Source organism: Myotis nattereri, assembly GCF_964212035.1.
Source record: "Myotis nattereri genome assembly, chromosome: 14".
Classification (NCBI taxonomy): domain Eukaryota; kingdom Metazoa; phylum Chordata; class Mammalia; order Chiroptera; family Vespertilionidae; genus Myotis; species Myotis nattereri.
In genome coordinates this window covers 44,671,554-44,694,772 of record NC_138089.1, presented here as the reverse complement: position 1 = coordinate 44,694,772, position 23,219 = coordinate 44,671,554, and the positions used below count along the sequence as shown (strand labels likewise).

Sequence of the window (23,219 nt, the reverse complement as noted above, 5' to 3'; positions counted from 1 at the left end):
TTTATGCTCACCAGAAACCAGAAGACTTCGTTCTCTCCCACGGAATTTTGGCAGTGGATCTGAGTTGGCAGGGGGTTCAAAGTTGCACCGGAAGAGCCTGAACTAATAGGATCTACTATTTACTGAGCCCTTACCGTGTGCCTGGGGCTGTGCTCCGTGCTTAATAGGCCTTCACTCATTTACTCCTCCCAAAACCACGGGGAGGGGAGGGACCAGGAACGCTGCCCCTTAGAATAAGGAAATTTAAAAAGATAGCACCCCCCTCGGCCTTTACAGAAGAGATTTCAATGGCTCCCTATAGACAACTCTTAGTTCACCAAGCCCCACATTTTCACTTCTTATTTTCCATCTCCCTCATTTATTTCCTCTGCTAGAAAGATCAAGGGGTATGGTCTTAGTTACCCAAATTTGAGAGCTGCAGAATTGCGTCCCTCCCTTTCTTATAAATTGTCCAGACCAGCGGTTCTCAACCTGTGGGTCGAGACCCCTTTGGCGGTCGAACGACCCTTTCACAGGGGTCACCTAAGACCATCCTGCATATCAGATATTTACATTGCAATTTATAACAGTAGCAACATTACAGTTATGAAGTAGCAATGAAATTAATTTTATGGTTGGGTCACCACATGAGGAACTGTATTTAAAGGGCCAGAAGGTTGCGAACCACTGGTCCAGACACTGGTTTGAGCCCAGACATTGTTGTTTTGAACAAGATAGTTTGGGCCTTTAAAAGAGAGAGAGGGAGGCTCAGTATCCACTAATCACTGTACTGTAGCTGCACCTGCCTGGGCTCCCGGCCAGCAGCAGAAATTATTTCTGGGACTGACTTTTACTGTGGGAAGTGCTGTCATATTTTCATAAGGGACCGTGACACGTTCAGCACCTACATTTCATTTTTATAATGTTCTTTCTCGCTTCAAGGAATATAGTCGAAAATTATCTCATAGGTTGTTTTGGGTGACGTTTTTAACATACGAGGCTTTATATCACTATTTTCTAGGGCATACTAAGATAGCTTTGACAGGATTCAAATAAATTCTCCCTTAAAATCACTTAACAGGCAGCCCCGTCTAAGTACTTAATAATGATCTGAACTGAGAGGCATCAGAAATGGAACTGTATTAACTGAACAAATGCCGGAACGGGCCTCGGGGGTCGTGTGTGCATGAAGCTAATTGCACCACAGGATTAAGGTCCCCCTGAAGAGTTTATCTCAACACCAAACGATTCAGCTCCATATTCCACTTCTAATCAGGGTTCCCATCATTTCTAAAAAAGCAATTATTGCACTAATAAATGACATTCTATTATCTGTTCAAATTTCCTGTGCCCAAAGTAGATTAAAATGGGACCATTAAAATGTATAAGGTCTCCGATACACATTTCTTGGCTTCTGTACTGTAAATACATTTTTAAAAATTTCAACCACGTTGGTGGCAGCCTCACAGAAAAGCAATGGGGGAGAGGCTTTTTGGGATACTTAAGGATGAGGACAACGAAATTATGCTTTGTCACATGGGAATCCTTGCCACTCTTCTGCGGTCTGAGAAAGTTTAAGTGAAATTACACCAGAATTTAGCCAAACCCCCCTTAGCAAAACAATGCTCAGCTCACTCAGTTATGTTTGCTGCAAAGGATCTTTTCTGTTGTACACTCATATTAGTGGTCTCAAAATAACTTTGAAACCAATTTAATCCTTGTTGTGTGGATTTTCTTGGTTCCAAAAAAGAACTAAAACACCATGAACCTGCAGAAAATGGTGTGTAGGGAAGTGATGGGAAGGGCACAGGTTTTGCTGCCAGATGAACTGAATTTGAATCCCTCCTCTGTTACTTTTCTTTACATCTCTGAGCGCCATTGGGAGTCCTGAGTGCATGAAGCCCCAGTGTCTGCTTCCTGAAAATGCAGACACTCGTACAAATCCTGTTGGTGAGCTGGTGACAGGCAGGCAGTATTTGCAACTTGCCCAGCACACACACAGTAAGTGCTTAATAAGTGATAGACAACCCTGACTTCCCCCGCGCCACCCCCACCCCCCCGCGCCCGGAACCCCACCTCCCACATTTCCCTTGTACTTCCTTAATCAATGGTGGCTGTTCTTTTCTCCTTTTTTTTTAAATGTATTTTTATTGATTTCAGAGAGGAAGGAAGAGGGAGAGATAGAAACATCAATGATGAGAAAGAATCATTGATCGGCTGCCTCCTGCCCACCCCACTCTGGGGATCGAGCCCCCAACCCGGGCATATGTCCTGACTGGGAATCAAACCGTGACCTCCTGGTTCACAGGTTGATGCTCAACCACTGACCCACACCAGCCAGCTGAGCTAGGGTGGCCGTTCTTAACCAACACAGATTCTGCCCCCCCAAGAGACATTATGCAGTATCTGGGGCAATTTTGGGTGTCATAATTGGGGGCCCCCACTGGCTTTTAGTGGGTACAGGCCAGGGATGTTACTAGATATCCCACAAGGCACAGGACAGCTCCCTCCATCCCCAACAGTAACAACAATGGATTATCAGGCCTAGATTTTAAATGGTGCTGAGGTTAAAAAGCCCTAATATAGGGTAAGGATGCTTCTGGTGGGGAGACTTTAGGCAAAGGAGTGGGACAGCAAGTAAAATAATTTCCTGGAGCACCAGAGAAGTGGAAACTGCACAGAAGAGCCCTGGCCAGTTGACTCAGTTGGTTGGAGGGTCATCCCATGCACCAAGGGTTTTCAGGTTCTATTCTCAGTCAAGGCACATACCTAGGTTGCGGGTTCAATCCCTTGTCTGGGGCATATGGGAGGCAACTGATTGATGCTTCTCTCACATTGATGTTTCTCCCTCTCTTTCTCTCTCCCTTTTTCTCCCCCTTCTCTCTCAAATCAATGAACATATCCTTGGGTGAAGATAAAACAAAGACAGAATGCATATGCTCAGCTCCTAACTCTGTCCTCTAGTCTAAGCAGTCACTTCTCCTACCTGAGCCTCAGCTTCCTAATCTGAAAAGCAAAGATGACAAGTCTGCATACCACACTGCAAGGTTTACACTCTGTAAACTACAAAACTATAAAACCACATAAAAATAGAGCTAACACTTCATTATTAGAGTCTTTGAAAGGCAGGTATCCTAATCTGACTAATATTATTACCTTAGGAGATGACAGAAATATCTTTGGAGTCTAGTCTAATAATAACTTAGAGTATTAATAACTAACAGTTCTGGAGCATGCACTATAGGCTAGCCACCACCACCATTCTGCTCTGAGCATTTTACACGTATTAATTACTTGATCCTCATAATGATCCTATGGGATAGCTCCTCTTGGTAGTTCTTTTTTACAAGGAAGAACTGGAGACACAAGGCAGTTAGGTAAGTTGCTGAAGGCCAAACAGAGCAGAGAATTGAAGGCAAATGGTCTTGGGTTCAAGACAAAGGGTGTGACCAGGTGTTGGGAGAAGACAACAACATTCTCTCTTTTGACTACACTAGAGGCCCGGTGCATGAAAATTGTGCACTGGGGTGGGGTGGGGGGGTCCCTCAGCCCAGCTTGTGCCCTCTCACAGTCCGGGAGCCCTCGGGGGATGTCTGACTGACGGCTTAGTCCCGCTCCTCGTCAGTTGGACATCCTTAGCGCTGTCAGGGAGGCAGGAGAGGCTCCGGCCACCACTGCTTTGCTTGCCAGCTATGAGCCTGGCTTCTGGCTGAGCAGTGCTCCCCTTGTGGGAGCGCACTGACCACCAGGGGGCAGCTCCTGCGTTGAATGTCTGCCCCCTGGTGATCAGTGTGCATCATAGCAACCAGTCTTTCGGCTGTTGGGTTTATTTGCATATTAGCCTTTTATTATATAGGACAGAACTTTTCTGGCAAGAGGTTGGCAAAATTTCTGGCAGCAAATTTGAGAATATACAGATTAAGACAAAGACACACAGTTAACCCAAGATAAAGACCAAACGTTAACATGGAAAACTAAAAATGAAGCTAAGGGGACAGAAATAAAGCCTTTTTATTTTCTTTCCAGTCAGAGCAATAAAATAGGAAAGTCCCCCAGAAGCCAACACAAGGATTAAAAGTCTCTCTCTCTCTCTCTCTCTCTCTCTCTCTCTCTCTCTCTCTCCCACACACACATCTTCCCTGCTAAGAAACCAACCCCCAGCAGGCAGAATGGCAGCAGCTAAGACCAAGGTTCCAAGGCCTTTGGCAGTGGTCCAAGGGCGTGTGACTACACACTGTGAGGGGCAGCAAGTCAGGCCAAATGTGGTCAGCAGTATTGCCGGCTGCTCCAGGCTCTGCTAGGGGTTGGGGGCTTGGACCAACCTCTCCCCCCGTGTCCCTAAGCATATTTGGCACGAAAATGAAACCAGCATGGAGAATTGTGGCTGCCTACAGATTTGGAATCCCCATGAGGAGCTGAATTACTCTCTTCCCTGAGGTCCAGGGTGTGTGGAAGGAGTGACTACAGCAGAAAAATAGAAAATAAATATACCCACCAAACCTTCCAGTTGACTAATATGAAGATTTTGTTAGTGCTAGAGTTGAGCAGAACAGATCGGTTCAAAAGTATACATTTGGGGGTATTTTTAAAGATTCTTAAGTTTTTATATGGAATTGTTCAAATTAGAGAAACACTATAACATTGATTTTTTTTTCTTTCATAACAGTGGTTTCTCAACATTTCTTGATGTGAGAAGGTGAGAATTTCAAAGTGCTTTACTTTTAGTTCTTATGAAAGGAATTGCTAAGGAAAACTTGAAAATATCAAAGAAATTTTCACTAATCTCCAAGCTATAGCAGGCCAAGGCTTAAGTCTTTTGGGATATTCATTCCTTCAAGGAACTTTCCTTCTTTCTGCAAATTGAGGCATGTAGTTGGAAGTGTGAACTTTGGAGCCAGCCTGCCTGGGTTCAATCTTAACACATCTACTTACTAGCTGTGTGACTTTAGGCAAGTTACATAACCTCTCTGAGCCTCAATTTCCCTTTCTACAAAATGATAGTATATCCCTCCTTAGATCACTGTAAGCATTAAACCATAATGCGCTGTAAAGCATTTGACACATGCCTGTCATATAGCAGTATTAGACAGTTATCATCTTTACTGTATCAAGGGTCATTATTGTGTTGATGAATCTCAATATCCTCACCTTCCTGTCTATCTCCTACCCATCAATCTCGTATCTTGATTTCCTAACCTTCCCTTCCATTTCCCTATCAAAATAGTAGACCCTCCTATACTAGTACATGTTACTATGAATAAAGAAAGTTGAGTCATCCTTGCCTCATTACACTCTCTCTCAACTATCCCTTCCCAGCCTCTCAGGCATTAATGTAAAGTATCACAACGACCACCTCCTCTTGTTTTTCTTAGTTCATCCCCACCCCACATGCCAAGAAGCCTCAGAAGCAGCTTCTTTAAACAACTCCTTACCATAGAAATTTGTCATTGGAGAGCCTTCCATAGTTGCTGTAAACCCCAAGTGGCAGACCTTTGGATGGGCTGAATGGAAGGCTGGGCAGCACTGGGCAGTGACTACCAACTGACAATATCCAGCCGCTGACAAATATTTATCGAGCACCTGGCAGGTCCAGAGACTGTGCTACATGCTGGGTTAGAGGGAAGTTAGAAGACACTGTTCTTGGCCCACACAAATGGACAACTAAAAATACCAGATGGTAAAATCGGCCCCAACCTGGAAGGAGGTCCTGAAGGGTGCCCAAGGCTACCATGACCTGTCATGTTACTTGCACTCACGGAGGCTTCAGCTGCCTCGCCTTTAAGCACCCAGTGCTTAAAAGAGTGCTTGGGACGTAGCGTGGGCACAATACATGTGGTCTGAAAAAAAATTAATGAGTGAAAAGAATGAAACCTGCGTAGGAATCCTTCTATGAGCTATCAAAGGATTAATGAAAGTTTCAGCCAATTCAGTGGCATCTGCCAACAGCGCATGTTATGTGGTGGTGGGTGATCTGAGGTGTGTTTTCACTCACATTACCCTGCTTGCTCCCTCAAGATAAAGGTGTGAAGGGCCATCATGATCCGTTTTTAAATCTCCATTATCGCAGGAGGAAATGGAAGCTTAGAGAAGGTAAATGACTTGGCCAAGGTCACACTGTTAGGAAATGGCTTGATCCAAAAATGGCTTCCTGAATCCACACACAAGATTATTATGAACAAGAAACAAAGCACTCATTTATAGTCTCAGCTGTCCTATTCATTTTTTAATGTTTTAAGACAAGGTTGGCAAACTTTTCCAGTAAAAGGCCAGATAGGAAGTACTTTCGGCTTTGTAAGCCATATAGTTGGTCTCCATCACAACCACTCGGGTCTTCCATTGACAGTGGAAAGTGATTATAGACAAGATGCAAATGAACAAGTGTGGCATGTTTGAATAAAACTTAATGTATAAAAACAGGCCACAAGGCTAGATTTGGCTCAGTTTTCTGACCCCTGCTTTAAGATAAAGGATTTGTTTATTTATTTATTGACTTAGAGAGGAAAGAGAAACATTTATTTGTTGTTCCACCCATTTATACATTCATTGGTAGATTCTTCTTTGTACCCTGATTGGGGATTGAACCTGCAACCTTAGGGTATCTGGATGACACTCCAACCAACTGAGCTACTCAGCCAGGGCTAAGCTATTAAAACGATTTCTTCATATAGTAACTGCACATGTTACTATAAAATCCATGCTTTTCTTTGCTTCCAGAGTAAAGGCAGAGTATGATAGCCATATGTCAGAGATGTGGGAAATATTTTAAGGATGTTAACGCTATAGTGTACATAATATTTATGTCCACCATAAATGTGTAAGGTCTGCACCTTCCCTTCAGAACTAACCTCATGCATGCATTTTTATTAGTTAGGGAGGTCAATATGTCTATCACAAGTTCATTTTAAAATTCCTCCCTACATATTCTGTCCGTTGAGATTATTTATCACACCTTGTTCCCTGGCCTAGAGCCAGGCAGAATATGGGGGGTTTAATACCTTTAATCCATTACATGGATTTTTTAGAGCTCCATAAGACAAAATAAAATGCGCTCTCATGGTCATACATGCAATAAACCTGATATGCCACTTAATATTTCACATCCCATTCTATATTTCAGCTGTAATAGTTTCCAGCTTTCAATGCGCAAAATGACACTATTTCAGCCATCTTTTTGCTCCAATCTCTGTTGTTGTTCGGTTAGAGAACTCAACCTGGAGAATTCATAAACAATAAATCTCACCATGACTTCGAGGGCTGATTATTATTGCTCCCCAATATTCTGAAGAAGTATTGACATATGCCACCCAGTTGGCAATCTGAATTGGTCATGTGTATGTTTATTAGGCCATGCTACCTTGTTCTGAGTGTGTTATTAGCACGGTAGCTGGTCTCTGAAGACGGCCTGCTCAATGAACCACACTTCTAGGGATCCACACCATTTACCTTTGAATCTGAGCTGCTACTGTGATTTCCTTTTGATCAATAGAATGTGGCGAGGTTAATGACGTGTTACACATGAGGCAGATCACGAGGAGCCTTGCAGCTTCCATCCAGGATTCTTTGCAATGCTTATTCTGGGGGAAGCCATGTAAAGAGCCCTGGGACCACCATGCTGTAAGGAAGCCCACATCACCAGAGGAGGCCGTATGGAGACAGAGCTGCTCAGGCAGCCTCCAGCTGTGCCATCGACCTCAGTTGAGGAACTACACATGTGAATGGAGGAGCCATGCTGAACAACCAGCTTAGTCAAGCTCTCAGATGAGCCCACCCCCCCCCCCAGCACCAGCTCACTGCAGCCATTTCAAAGACCCCAAGTGAGACAGAACCTTGAAAGTTTTAAGCCACTACGTACTGGGCTGGGCTGCTGTGTCGCAATAGATAACTGAAGTTAATTCTACAGTTAATTGAAGATTATTTATTGTGGGGCCATGAAGAACCCGTGGCCATGGCCCACCTCAACTCTTCCAGAGTCTAAGAGATGGTAATTCGGCACCACAGGCACTGTCCACACTTGACATGCATTCCTGCCAGTTACAAGAGCAATGGAATAACTCCATCTAAAATTAAAAATTAAGATATTCTGTATTTTTTAAAAAAGTATCATTGCTTGGTTATGAATTCAAAGACTGTAATGATTAAGATATCATGGAATAAGGCTCTTAAAAAATTAAAATATCAACTGTAATCCAACGTCTCTTTTTCTCAAATTGCTTAGAAAACGCATTCATAGCCACCTGCGCCCACATGTGAGCACCACCTGCCCATCACCCGCACACACACTCTTTTATTTTGAGATGCAGCTGTCTCCTTATGGGGTGGTTGTTTTTATTTGCTCCTCCACGGGACAGATTGAATCAGCCCCCCCCCCCCCCACACACACACACACACTGGACATTGCCATTCAAAATAATAGCAAAAGACCTGCAGGTAATGAGCCATAATACTCACTTGATACCCACGAAGAAGGGTTTAGATCACTTGCTCTCTGTTACCTTTCGTGAAACATCTGTTTCATATGAGCCAGTTAAAAGTGCATACATCTGTAAATAATAAGCCTGTGTGTGCACATAATTTAATGAATCAGGACATAAAAAGGGATTGAACAGTAGGGGCAAAGCAATTAGAGTAACTGCCCATTTTGTTAAAAAAAATGTGTTGTTTCCAGCTTTCACTTGGAAACCCTTTTATTATTCTGTGGGTTCTGAGACTTCCAGCCTTCCTCACCCCCCCACTTCCCCCCAACAAAGAAAATAGGAGTGGACTTTGCATCATTGGCCGAGGGAAGGAAACCCACACTATGCAAAGCTGGGTGGGGAACTTCCCACTCACTTTTTCCTTCTCAGAAGGGTACCTGAACGCCTCTGTGCCTGGGAACTCTCCTCCATCAAGTGGAGAAAGAACAGCACTTCCTCTCAGGCTGCTGTGAGGTTTAGATGACATAAGCCATTTTGCGCACTTGGCAGATAATATGCATTTTATATTAGTTACGATGATGATGGTGATGATTTCATGAAAAAGATCTAGCACAATTTGCAACCATCTAGGGGGAAAACACAAAATAAAGTTCCTTTTGCCCTGGCCTGTGTGGCTTAGTTGGTTGGGCATCATCCTGTGCATGGAAGGGTTGTTGGTTAGATTCCCCGTCAGGGCCCAGGCCCAGGTTACAGGCTCCATCCCCAGGTTACAGGCTCCATCCCCAGCAGGGGGCATGCAGAAGGCAGCCAATCAATGCTCGCTCTCCAATGGATGTTATTCTCTCCTCCTCTCTCTCTGAAAATCAGTGAAAAAATCAAATATATTTAAAAGTTCCTCTTGATTTGGTCCTATTTCTATTTACTTTCTTCACACCATTTCTAGGGGTGGGGAGAAAAAAGAGGTGGGGTGGGGAGGAGGAGCAGCCATGTCTCGGTTAATGGGACCTACCATTAGACAATCTATTCCTAGGCCATCAAAGTAAGTGCCAGAAGCTCAGGGAAAGACCCCATTCTTCTATTTTCAGGACTGTTTTCCAGCTAGTTCATTTACAAGGGCTTGCCATAACAGCCCACTCGAACCTCCCAAATTTTGACAGCCCCCCAAAGTTTCCTTCAGGTATTTCGAGTAATCCCAAAACACACAAAAAAATAAAAGCAGACACCACTTGTGATGTTCTGAATTTCAAGTTTGTTGTCACTGGATTACTCTCCGCATCTTTCTTGAACACCTATTATGTGCCAGGCACTGGGTTACAAAGCAAAGCACGTACGTATTAGCAGGAGAAGGCACTTGTGGGAGACAGAGCATGGGACTTCCTAGAACACACAGGGAGGCATCCATAGAGCATGGCTTGTTTTGCCCGCCTTCATGACTGTTGTTGAAAGTGGCTGAAAAATGTTGGAAGATACTCTGTCGATTTGAAAACCAAACACAGGACTAGAAATTCGTATGCCACCTTGGTACGATTGCTACAAAGAATATAATTAAGTCCAGCCCACAGGGATTCTGTGGAAATCCTGGTTTAGCTCCGCAAAATAAGTGTTAGCAAAAGAAGTGCTAAGTATTTGCCAGGCCCCAGGAAAAACAGTTCCACCCAGAAGGAAAGCAAGTTAAACAATGACTGAAATCACCACCCCGCAGCTTTCTGTTTACATTCTCCTACAGTCTATTTGCCAGCTACATAAAGAGATCATTAGAGCTTCCCAACAGCAAGAGGGAAGGAGAAGAAAGGCTAAAGAAAGAGGCAAGTAAAGAGAGTGAACAAATATTTAAAAAATATTAATAGCTGGCGTATATGGAACTGCATTGTTCCATGCAGTAGCCACTAGCCACATGTGGCTACTGAAAGCTAAGAAAATTAAAATTAAATAAAATGAAAGATTTAGTTCCTCAGATATATTAGCCGCGTTTCAAGTGCTCAGTCACCACAGGTGGCAACTACCATATTGGACAACGCAGAATCATAGATCATTTCCACCACTGTAGAAAGTTCGATTGGACGGTGCTGATATCTAGCATAGTAAGTAGTGGTTTGTTCGAACATGTCCATGACTAAGCCATCGTTAACGGAGTACTGACCAGGTAGGTGCAAGTACTCTCCTAGCCTGGGAAAAGCAGAAGTAAAGGACACACGATCTCAACTCAAAGACTTCCCAGGGTTAGTAAGGGAACCCAACCAATAAAACAAAGCAACACACACACACACACACCCCACACACTCCATCCCCATCATTTTCTCTCTTTTCTGCATTGCTCCCAAACCAAAACATTCCATGGTCCTTTCCTGGTATTACTAGGGCATAAAAATTGTTTCAGGGAGTCTTACTCAGCTGGCAGATGACAGAGGCAAACAGCGGAAGCTGATGACCCCTGGGTGAATCATTGCACGTGGAGGGTGGAGGTACCTTCCTGGGACTTAACCCAGCTCCACGACTGTGCGACGTCACATCACTCACCTTCTCTGAGCCTCAGCTTCCTCTTTTGTAAAATGAGGATAATCATCCTTTCCTCACAGGATGGTTTGTGAAGATTAACTGATAACAATATATATACAAATGTATAATCACTAGAGTAGAATGTTGTTAAATATTTAACCAGACCGCCCCCCCCCCCAAGAAAAAAACCAAAAAACACCACACCAAAAACCCAAGCTAACACAAATCCCACAAAAGTCCTTCAATTTAGTCTCTACTGTCAGAAGATAGTAATTTCTTTGTTATGGGGCATCGATGCAATGATGGTTATTATGGACTAAAGATGGCAGCACATTCTTCCTCCCTCCCCCATTGAGAGGTAGACTCATTGTTGAATCTGGCCCGGCCCTGTGGCTGCTTAGCAACAGAATATGGTGAAAGGGACTCCATGCTCTGGATCCAGCTTTTCAGAGGACTGGGAGCTTCTGCCTCCTCCCTCTGGGAATGCTCCCTCTCAGAATGTGGGTGCCATGCGGAGAGAAGCAAGGCCTGGGCAGCTACTGCACAGCCCCAGCGGAGCTGTCTACCAACAACTGGGAGCAGCCTTCTGGGACATCCCACCCAGGTTAGCCCTGGATGATGCAGCCTCAGCTGACATCACGTGGAACAGAAGATCTGCCCAGCTGAGCCCAGTCCATCCACAGAATCATGAGACAATAAAGTGTTAGGCTGCTAAGCTTTGGGGAAGTGTGTTACTCAGCAAAATGCCACAAAACAATCATAGAGATATAGGTGATTTTTTTTAAACACCTAATCTAATCAGATCCAACCCCACAAGAACATTACTTAACAAACACTCCACAATCATTTATGGGAGAGCCTCCAAGAAGCACGTTTGCAAGGTATGCACTTACTCTACTGCTCAGAATACATTTAAAACTCTGCTCTGTGAACTACATTTAGAAATTATCTGGGAGGCCTACACACAGGAAAATGCCACGCCTGCTCCTTGTGACAAAAATGTGTCACCCACTTGATCTCTCACCTTATGCACCAGCTGTGGCTCTCAGTGGTTTTTAATTTTTATCAGAATGAAACTCAGGTCCAAAGTTCCGAGGAGATTCCAGGGTTTGTGTCAGAAGGGGGCTGACTGCATTACAGGGACTTGCGTGCCCAAGTGTGTCCCATCCATTGTGAGTCCAGAGAGAGCAGTGACAGCGTCAGATTCATCCTGGCGGCCCCCACAGAACATACCAGGGAGCCTGGAGCATGGCAGGCACCCAAGAGCCCTTTGTTGAATGGAACGCTGCGAGATCTAATCCATCAGTGAGTAATAAAAACGTACTGCGCCCCTGACAGCATCCTTGGGCGATGTGTATTGTGACAACTTTGAAGGTGACAACGCTCACTTGTAAAAGTCAATCTATTTGTACTAAATCTGGGGGCTTAGCACTGAATCAGGACCACAGTGCTATCCAAACTGTGACAAACGGGAAGGACTGTCGCCTAGTTTATGAGCCACAGAGAGAGGCACCATTTCACTGAGGAAAAGGGATACCAACTACAAAGAAGACTGTTCCCTATTCACCAAGGCACATAAGCCACAGGTGTCATGGGATCAGAGCAGAAGGTCTGCTCAGTGACGTCCATACGTGTGTTTTCAGGACAAGCATGGAAGCCTCATTTACATGCTCTCTAATCTTTCCACAAATCCTGCAAGGTAGACATTATTATCCCCATTTCATAGCTGCAGACCTCGATCCTGTGTCGAGTCGGGGTATTTCCATGATCTCAGACCATCAGGCAGTGAGGGGGCTACAGGTGGAGAGATGCGGAGGGAAGGGGGGCGGCTGTGATGTATGTGAGTGGGAATGCAGGGGAGAAACAGTAAAACTCCCAGAGAGTGACAACTTTTCCCAGGGCAAGAGAATCATTGGCCCTTCTCTAGAGAGCTCTCGGTAGACAGGTGACAGGGTAGCCTCTGGAAGGGTATCTGCAACTTCTGTCCACTGGAAGCCCAATGGGTTCCTGGAAACTCTAGCCCAATGAACAGAGAGATGCCTTTTCATCAGCATCTTCCAACTTCCTCGGTCGAGCCAAAGCTGGTCTTCCTATCCTGACTTCCTATTGTTTCCTCTGATAAGCAGGGCCCCAGTGAACAATTAAAGCTCTCAATAAATAATCTCCAAGCACATTCATTTGATTGACTGTTATTTGATACAGCAGTTAGTTTCAATGGGGCAGTTAATATTGATCACATAAAGTACTCCACACAAACATGAAAGTGTTCCAGAACTCCATGGATTATTACCCTTTATCTGCCAGTCATCTGGGTTACGTGTAATGGTCACGGAATTTAAAATCAATAATAACAATTAGTGTTCTATACACCAAAAGGGATGAATCATGGGAAATGGGTTTTCATATGAAATCAAAGGGAAAGCGAGCCTGTGCTTGGAGAAGGGCTCTCTGCATTTCCAGGACGCATTTGGCAAAGTACTTTCAGGCAAGTCTCCAGCAAGAACAGCAAGAGAGAAAGAAAGGTACTTTGGAGGAGATGCGGCCATAAAAATGCATGTGAAAGAAACCCTTGATGGTCTTCATCCTAAAAGATGAAGCGTGAAAGATAAAAGTGATCAAAATCAGTGCGAACAAATGTAGTGAAATTAATGGGACTGGCAATTTACTTCCTCTGAGACGCGGTTCTAGCTTCCTTTCTCAGCTTCCAATTCATAGGCATTCATGGTGATTTTTATTTTTTTTTTTGGTAATAAAATGGCAACAACGGTATTTTAGCCCCTCAGCCCCACCACTGTAATGTCTGCATAATTAAAATGCAAAGCAACAGAGAAATGTTTCATCATTAAACTGTAACCAGCGCACTATGTGAAACCATCCATTCCAAAGACTTGTTTTTCATCAATTATTTGTTATTTATCTGATGTAAATATAAGGAGGACTAATTAAAATGTATGCCTTTTTATTCAGTTTCTTGTCATTAAAGCCAATGAAAGCATTCTGAGGCCCATAATGAAATAATTATGTTTGCCTTTAAGAATTCTCTTCAATAACACACGGCAGTACTGAGTTAAATTAAAACATCAGGAACTAAATTTCGCTTGCCTCCATTTCCATTTTAGTTAATTATACCCCCAAGCTTTCCAATAGACCAGACCCTAAAAAATCTTTTGAAGCCGAAATGACCTTCAGATCATCAGCCTTTTTTATAATTATGGACTTTGATGACCAGACAAAGGTACTGTAGCCCTGAAAGCTGCAATATTTGTGAGAAGAGGGATTTATTCTATGCGGTCTTCATTTGCTCTGCAAATTAGGGAAAAACTATAATAAATGTGATCACTATCTCTTCCCAGTTAATTGATGCACTCTTCTTACCTTTCACAGTATTTTGAATTCAGCTATGTGTTTGTTTGTTTCTGACTTGGTAAAATGTTCAGTAAGTAATTGATAAAAACAACAACAAGCAACAACAAACATTTCACTAAATCTGAGTCAAATTATGAGACTAACTACTACTCAATACTAAAGCTAAAAAAAAGGGCAATCTTTTAAGAAAGGGGTCAACTGAGGAGAACCTATGAACTTGAAAAAAATAATAGGACGCTTAACATTTTGAATTTCTTTTCTAAACCTCCAATGGGATATACTTGCAAAAGTAAAAAAAGAAAAGAAAAAAAATCCGAGTTTGAGAGAAAAGGAAGAGGGAAAGAGGGGAGGGGAATCTGCTCCGTGGTTTCTGGGCTGGTGGCTAGTGCACTGGCTTGAACAATGCTGTCATATGATGCGGATGGGGGTGGGGACCTGGTACTTAGAAAAGTAAATAGAAGTCCCAGGGATTAACTCCCTGACAATGTGAGTTCCCTCCCATTCTGCTCTGTAGGGAGGCTTGGCAGGATTCATGGGGGATAATATTTGGTGACTGCTGGATAGACTGTGTCACCAGGCACCAGAGGGGAACTGTTGACAGCCAGCAAGCAAATACCTATGATATGACAACTGCCATTATAATCTTAAATCTGTTTGAATTAAAATCACTCCTGTCTCCCCCCCCCCCCCAAGTTCTTCTTTGTTCTGTTTGCAGCAATCTCCTTTTGGAAATGAGGTACCATGTCACCCACGATCACCCCTGTTAAAATGAGCTTTCTTCTCCCCATCAGAGCTGGTTCACTCATGAGCCACTGCAGGAGGCCTGGAGGCCTCTGGGACCCCCATGCCCTGACCAGAGGAAATGCTTGGCCAGGCTCAGTCGCATCCCTGACGTCAGTTCCTGTTATCCTCGCCTTATCATGCTGGGGACCACGGGTCTTATCTTACTGAATGGCCCCCTCTCAGCTCCCCACCCTGCAAGGCCAGAGAAAAATCAAGTCAGCAGTTCCACTGCCTGTTTGAATTCCCATCCAAGAAGCTCTGAAAGCTCAGGATAAATAACATAATAACTGCAGACTCACCCTCTACTGCTTCCTAGGTACAGAGAGCTTTTCCAAGTTAAAAAAAAAAATTCATTTGAAAGGATTTAGGGGGATGGGATGGGACAGGAATCATGCTTCTTGATGATGAAGTAAGGAAGCTGGTTAGGAAGAGGAGAATTCAGGGCAGCATATTGACTGATGAGGTTGTGTTATTAGACCTTACAGACGGGGCAGGTTATCTCATCTCCTATTTAACAAGAGGTACTTGGGCCAAGACACTTACAGACAGACTACTGATAAATCTGAAACCCGAGCTAACTCTGTGCTCCTCTCTCCATCACCCCCAATTCCAACTTTTTAAGACGAAGCTGGAGAAGAACTGATACAGATTCTTTCATAGTAATGCAATTTAATAATTCTACCCCCTCCCTGACTACACACACACACACACACACACACACACACACACGCACGTGCTGGAGTCAGAACCACGATCACAATACTTAAATGCATTTTGCAAGGGATGTCTTCTATTCACACAAAAGGAATTGCCACAAAAGGAATTCACGTTCCCAAGAATGACCCAGAAGCACGAGGAGATCCTCAGTAATAATGGAAAAATAAGCTGTGAACACTCTGGTTACATTAACCATAGAATCCAAACAAAGACTTTCTGTGCCACCCCTGGGTTCAAGGGGCAGCCTAGGAAATGTCCCAATATCGAAATAACTGGCGTATTTCAATGATTAATGTGGGAATTGTGGCCGTATATTTGAAGGTGGATTATTCTAGAGAATCAGAGATATATGATTGCCATAACTGCCCTGTAATTTGAAAGGCAAGATTCCACATTAATATCTCTTGGAAAGGTTTTTAGCCAAGATTTTTTCGGATTAACCTTCATCAAAACTCCCATTTCCTAAATGGCCTATTTAATTGATAGTTAACTGAATTTATATTAGAACATTTAAAGTATAAAAATGTCATTTAAGGATAAATTTATTGGCAGTTACATGTAACTCAAACTCTATAGAAGATTCTTTATAAGAGGTTCTAAAATGAACACTGCACGTATTGTTTTTAATAAGTCCTGTGCGACTTGAAAAAAGTTTTCTATTTTGCATCTTGGCTTTATATCTCCATCTGCCTCCCAGAGAGTTACTTTCCAAGTAAAAATTTCAAGCGTTTAAAAAATGTTTTTGCTTTTAAAGATGATAAATTCCTTGAGGGCAGAATTTATCATCTTTACCATATATTTCCCTTCTGAAATCCTTTATTGATGCTTGTGGAATATATAAAGGAGAAAAACGGTAATGTTTTCTTTTCAGCCAACTCAGGGGCTTACCATGTTGAAAGTAAATTATAAACATCTGATATCCAGAACTTTCTTTTACTTTTATGCTGTAAAGAAAAGTTCATGACAACAGTGACTGGTTATCTATGGACGAAGCCAGGCTTTCAGAAATGAGAAGAAAACTTCTGATTCAGGTCAGCTAACCTATCAGAAATTGCCATTCTGATCATTTATCTACTAAGGAAAAAAAAAAAAAAGAGGCCTATTCCAATGCAAAGGCTCTGCATTTGGGCTGGAAAATCAAATGCTAACTAGAGCTTCTAAATCAGTTCCATAGGCGAAGCTGAAGCAGACAGATGCCTACCGCTCCTACTGTTTTGTCTTACTTTTGGAATCTACGCTTTTCTGGTGATGAAATTTAAACTCACGCCCTTTTTCTCCTAAGTTGCCCATCAATAGCTCCCTATCCAAAGCACCAAGGTATCTGGATACGGACAACACTTATTTTAGTAAATTTCTTTCTTTCTTCCAGGGAAGAAAAGTCTGTGAATCTGCCACTTGTTTTCAGCCGACCCTGTCCTGCACCCTCTAAGGTTTAAAGCAAAAATCCCTTTTCTTCTCTTCCTTCTGGTGGTATTAGTTACCACCGTCATCTGGCTGAGAAGCAGAAAATTATGTCCTACTTTAGAAAAACAATTGAGCCTTTTCACCGAAATATTTATTCAAAACCCCAATCAGTTCATACGGTGGCTGTCAGTCTTTATTTAGTCTCTCTTTCAGAGGGTATCTTTGATTTTGCCACTTTGACCCCAATTTATATCTCAGTAGGAGAGGATTTAGATACTGTTTAATACTTAAAATTCAGGTCCCAGGTCGCTGAGAAGGGGACTTTTTTCGTTCCTTAATCACACATAACCACAGCTGTTTTTTAAAAAACAACCACCACAGATTATTCCTTCTCATTAATGGGCAAAAGACTATTTCAAAAAGAATTTTTCCCCCCATTTTTCTTTTGATGTGTTGAGTAGGGAAAAGACAGGGAAAGGGGCCAAGAAATTGTCACACTCATTTCACTGAAAGCAACTATATTTAGACCACAAATATTAGGATTTATCCTATGCCCACTGAGCAATTAATGCTGAAAACATCTGGAGCAGCCTAAAACCCAAGATAATCCAAGAGGCATCTGAACAGAAACTTCAGAGATTCCATACCTTCCAGGGGCAGTCTTAAATCGTATTATTTATACCACATTCCCTTAGTAGCCCACTAATCCTGACTTCGCATTTTTATAACCAGCAATTTATAGGCCCGACTCCAACAGCAGCTGGTTGGCATATCATTTTTCTGTCTTGAAAATTAAAAATTAAGAAAAGGAAAATAATATTCTAACACTTTTCAAGAAAAGCTTCCGGTGTGTTTTGTATTCAAAGGTTTTACTCTAAGCACTACACACAACACACACACACACACACACACCATTAAAAAATCAGTAGGATCTCAAAACAGAGTTTTGGTTGGAATTTAGTACTATTTTTTTTTTCCCATCTTGCCCACTGTTTCCTCTGCCTTAAGAGCACAAACAGATCTGCTTCTCGTCAAAACAGTCATTAAGTAAAATGGAAAAGGTTGCGGCTTTTATGTGTTACTTATGCAAACGTAGCCCTAATATGCTTTTATTTCAAAAGCCCTAGCTAGCCAGTTATGCCCCTCTGAACCATACACCCCTGGCAGACATTTGTTATGAATTTTATTTATGCTTAAAAACTGAATCACTTGAACACCTACACTGACCAGTCTGAAAGAGGTTTATGGGGGAGAAAGCAGCTTTGAATGGGGCATAAGCAGAATTTACATTTTATTCATTTAACCTAAAGTTAGGGTGTGGGATTCAAACCCTTGTGAAATTGACCACAGTATGCTCTAATTGCCCTGCTTACAAAAATAAGACACTGGAATTTCTGAAATCCCTTTGTCAAATGCCTTTATTTACTTTTCCTAATGCAAGTTTCTTTGATTAGCTGAACTTTGCTGTTATCAACACTTCTTGCTTATCGACTGGCCCTAGGCGAATGACACATTTACCACTCCTCTTCCTAGATAAGAAAAATCCCTTGTTTAACTTGTTCAAGAACAAACAAAGCTTTTCCCCCTACTCCTACAACTTAATGGGCATGTTTGGAGGGTTAATTACAAAAGGGAGAATGTCTGCTTGTAAAAGCTCTATTAGGTCTAATAGCTTTATGCCAGGGTCTTCGGCATTTTTCCTTCCTTCTTAAAAAAATGTTTCATTAGAACTTTCTCCTGCAAGAAGTTTGAAAGACGCCCCCCCCCCCCCAGATCCCTGAGACCCCAAGTGAGATTGTCCACCCTGTTTTAATTGCTGGGAGGACAGATCTAAAAGATCTGCGAGAGGCTTGGAGAATTACTTTGTAACGCTAAGTTCCTCTGCCTTCTCTGGAAAGAAACTGGGAAGCAGGAAAGAACAGGCATTTGGGGAGCAGCTGAAGATGAAGTTGCTTTCTGAAAATGATATTGTTTTTGCCCTGGTTAAGGCTCTCCGAAATATTCAGTCAGACAGCCAGACTGTTGGCATCAAATGGTTATTGATTTTTCAGCTCCAAACCTGTTGATTTCCTGGCCCAAGAAGCAAGCCTTTCTCCTTAAGAAAAGTTTCAGAGAGGGCAATTTAAATCTTGTCACTGTCCCCTCTCCTTTTTCTCCTCTCTTGAGATAAGCCACCATGCTATTAGGAAAACGCAATTTCTCCCAGTTACACTTTGACCTCTTTGAAAACAAAGATTTAAAATGTCATTTTCAGGCTAATGCTCCAATGAATTGTCAAATAAAGTACGAAAAACATTTTGATAGATAGCGCAGCCATTTATCTAAATCACTGTCAGGGCGAAGATGCATCCTGCAGGCTCCCACTACAGCCACCGAAGGTGGGATTTTCTGGGACGTCTGGTCATTTCTCAAGCCAGCAGCCAGGCTACTGTTGACCAGATGCGTGCCTCGGCACGGTGTCAGCATCAGATAACCAAATAGTCAATATTTTCTTTTTTTTAAGCTGGGCTACCTCGCTTATATTTCCTTCCCTAGAACCGATGTCCAGGTTCCTGACGGAATTGCAAGATATGGAAAATAATGGATGGCTCAGCCCAAGGGGTGTTCATTGCCAGTAGTTTTCTAGCAAAACAGCAACTTCTTAGAGCAACAAAGTGACTCGGAAAGGTGGCAGCAGGGTCAATGCTAAGAAATATTGCTTTTCCTTCGCAAGGAAAACATTGGGGGCTGCAGCTTTAACTGGTGGTTTATGAACTTCAGGAGCCGCAAGCCATCTTAATCAGGCTAAGTTCCTTGCAAGGAAGATGTCATATTTTAATTACTTTGGACTGTTGAAACACATGGGGGAAAGGTGGGGGGGGGGTATACACAACCCGTAGCTAATCCAAAGAACAGCAAAGTTAAATTCCCCTCTGCATACGTCTTAGTAAAAACTGCACCATGTGTCAAATTGCCTTACTTGAAGAATGTTTCAAAGTCCTGTGGTCACCCTCTACTTTTTACCCTCCCCTCCATGCAGATTTAAAAAAAAAACAAAAAACTGTTTTCAAGAGATTGTAAGGTTGGTAGGGAGAGGAGCGGGGGGTCGGGAGGGGTTGTTTGGGAAGAAAACATCTTACAGGAAAATTTCAGCGGAGGGGATCAATATGCACACGCCAGCATATCACACCCTTTCAGCATTAAATCATTAAACCCTTTGTCTTGCTACCAGTGCAGTTTGTTTCCAATGTCTTTATTGCATGCAAGAGAGACAATTCATTCTTTTTCTTTTTTTTTTCTTGGTAGAAGAAGGGAAAAAAATAAACCTACATTGAGCAGTGTGCCGATGTTGCCATTCGGTTTGGGTCAATCCACTGAAGCATGCTTTGAGAGCTTTTTCCTGGAGCATGCAGGAAGACGGGCTCGCAGTGTAGAAATCCAGGATTTGCCCAGGACTCACTGACAGAACATCCATACAGTCAAACATGATCTCCCCTGCACCGAATGTCTGCAAAAGTGCTTATCCTCTAGGTGTGGAGGCAAATGGCATAGAAAAGTCCACCCAACTCCATCAAACTCTGCCCCTTTTTTGGCACGTAGGCTGTTGGTCTTTTTCCCAGCCCCGAATCATGAATTATGACAGACAAGCCAGCTAAAAGCCTGTAATTGATCCAAATGATCATTTACCATTTTCCAGGCTTGCTCGCCCAATCCAGCCGGGGCGGGGGTTCCCAGCAAGATCCCAAGTTCTCCTTCCAAGCCAATGCCTGCAAAAAGCCTTCCGAATGCGGTCCGGATCCTACCCCGACGGTGCCCAGGCAAGCCCTGCCCGGATCGCTCGCGTCCTCGGCATCCCAGTCCTCAAACAGCGCGCTTGGGGGAATTCTGGTCCCCCCTTTGGCAAAGAATAGACCCTCCTGCCTCTGAACAGCTCACTTCCTACTACTTCTGTCACACAGAATGAAAGATTGAATTGCCTAATATATGCGAGTGAACTTTCGGTGAACCCTTCCCGGGCTGCTAACCTTCAAATGACCCAACGAGTCTGACATCACCAACTCCCAGGATTCTCACAGAGCTCAGAAACTCCCAGCAGCCCTGCAAACGCAGACAGCCAGAGACACAGGCAGCGAGCGAGCGCGCGAGCCGGCTCTTTCTCTCCCATTTCTCACCTTAAAAACAATGCAAGAAGTGCTTTTAAAACGAGCCGGGGAGGAGCCAGGACGCCGCTCCTGGCTCACGCTGAGCGCCCACTTCTCTCCCTTTTCCGCCTTTTTCTTTGCAGCCGCTTCGCTTGCAAGCGCCTGTCCCCCCCTCCCCCTTCCCCTCTCGCCTCCCGCCCACCCTCTCGCCCCCAGCCCACCCTGTAAATTCCTCTGAGCGCCTCTCTGTCTGTTAAATTCCTTGTACCTTATGTATTTTTCCACTCCCGAAAAAGCACAGGCAAGCCCTAAACTGTAGAAAAGGGAACGGCTGCCCCTCGGGGAAGCCTGCAGATGAGAAACTTTCCATTTCATAATGTTTTTCTCCTTATCCCCTCTTGCAAGCCCTGGCATTGCATTTGCTCTGGAGTACAAAGCTAGCTTTCCGGATTCAGTTACTTTTCAGCATAGGGAGTAGTCAAGAGTTGGTTACTCCTGTCCCAAACACACACACACAGTGATAGAGAGGATTTCAGGTCCTGACCTGAGCAAATATATAGTGCTCAAGAGCATGGATGTGGGAGTCAAACTGAACTAGATGCCCAAATCCAATCCAGTTATATCACTTATCAGCTGTGTGATCTGGGACTCAGTTTTCTCATCTATAAAATGGGAATATACTACTACCCACCTCAGTGGGTTGCTGTGAGGACCAAAAGAAATAGTGCTTGTATGACACTTAGGACATATCCTGGAACAAATATTAGCTGTGACTTTTCCTCTTATTTTTATTTTTTAAAAATTTATTTATTGATATTTTAGAGAGAGAAAGGAAAAACAATGATTTGTTGTTCCACTTACGTATGCATCCATTGGTTGCTTCTTGTATATGCCCTGACTGGGGGTGGATCCCGCAACCTTGGTGTATCTGGACAATGCTCCAACCAACTGAGCTACCCAACCAGGGCCTCTCTTATTTTTCAACTAGGGAAATAAAAGCCCAGAGAATCTGAGACTTGCCTAAGGTAATACAGCTTAGAATCGCAACTAAAACCCAGCTCCCTGGAATCCCTGTCTAATGCAGAAATTACTGTGCTGTTCCCATAGCCTCGCACCCTGATAGCATATCGGTGGCCTTTCATCACACAATCACCAACCCCCCCCCCAAAAAAAATATTAAACACATATTTGAAAACTGGTTAAGTGTGAGGGTTTTGTATTTGCAAGGGCCAATTTTCACCAACACGAGCCCCTGCCCCATCTGGCTACTTATTGTTTTAAGAGAAAAAAAATTATTTCTGTACCTCCTACACTGACCCCACCTAGAGGAGGGAGAAGCTTTTTAACCAAGTCATAAAACATTGAGAAGGACAGGTGTAATATTTACAAATAAACTCCCTTGACAGAGAGCTTTGACGGACAGCCAGCCCACCCTGCAGCCATTTTGCATAACTTGTTTAAAGGGTGCAAATGTACTTCAAAGAAGGGAAACTCTGGGAGGAATGAAGACACCCCACCTCTTCCCCTGCCTCTCCAATATTTACTCATAATTCTCCCACCAAGCAGGGCGGGCAGGTGGACAGCCTGCTTGCCCCTTGCAGGGACACGCTGCTCCAGTCTCCTTTCTGGTGGACAGTGCTGGAATGTGCATTGGCATCCAGGCTTTTACAAAGCCTGTCAGGGGGCACCCCGCCCCATACTGTCTAGCGGAGTTGCTCAGTGGCACTTGTGGTGTAACATGAAAAGTATGCATCGCACACACTTCCCAAGTCCAAGGTCCTTTTACGAAGGCACATTAAAACAATTTTCAGCCCCGCAAGCTCAGATCGTGCTATTGAAAAGTCCAGGGTGATAAGTCCGCGAGATTTTGCTGAATCTATGTATTTATTTCCTCTCTCTCTTTATATCATCCTCATTTTGTAACAGAGCTGTATTATAA

General features: G+C 43.4%; 1 protein-coding gene across 5 annotated transcripts in view; it reads right to left on the bottom strand.

Annotated features, from left to right (window-relative positions):
* Positions 1 to 23,219, bottom strand: part of RARB (retinoic acid receptor beta) — a 638,244-nt gene that overhangs the window by 130,157 nt on the left and 484,868 nt on the right. The window contains exon 1 of one of the 5 annotated variants that reach the window (XM_081105811.1): positions 20,469 to 21,311. The exons of 1 other annotated variant lie outside the window; for it this stretch is intronic. In XM_081105811.1, coding sequence (XP_080961937.1) covers positions 20,469 to 20,625 — 157 coding nt within the window. In that variant the 5' untranslated portion in view covers positions 20,626 to 21,311. Of the gene's footprint in view, positions 1 to 20,468; positions 21,312 to 23,219 lie in introns of those variants that run through there. 3 more of the 5 variants (XM_081105812.1, XM_081105814.1, XM_081105813.1) reach the window with 3 other exon arrangements.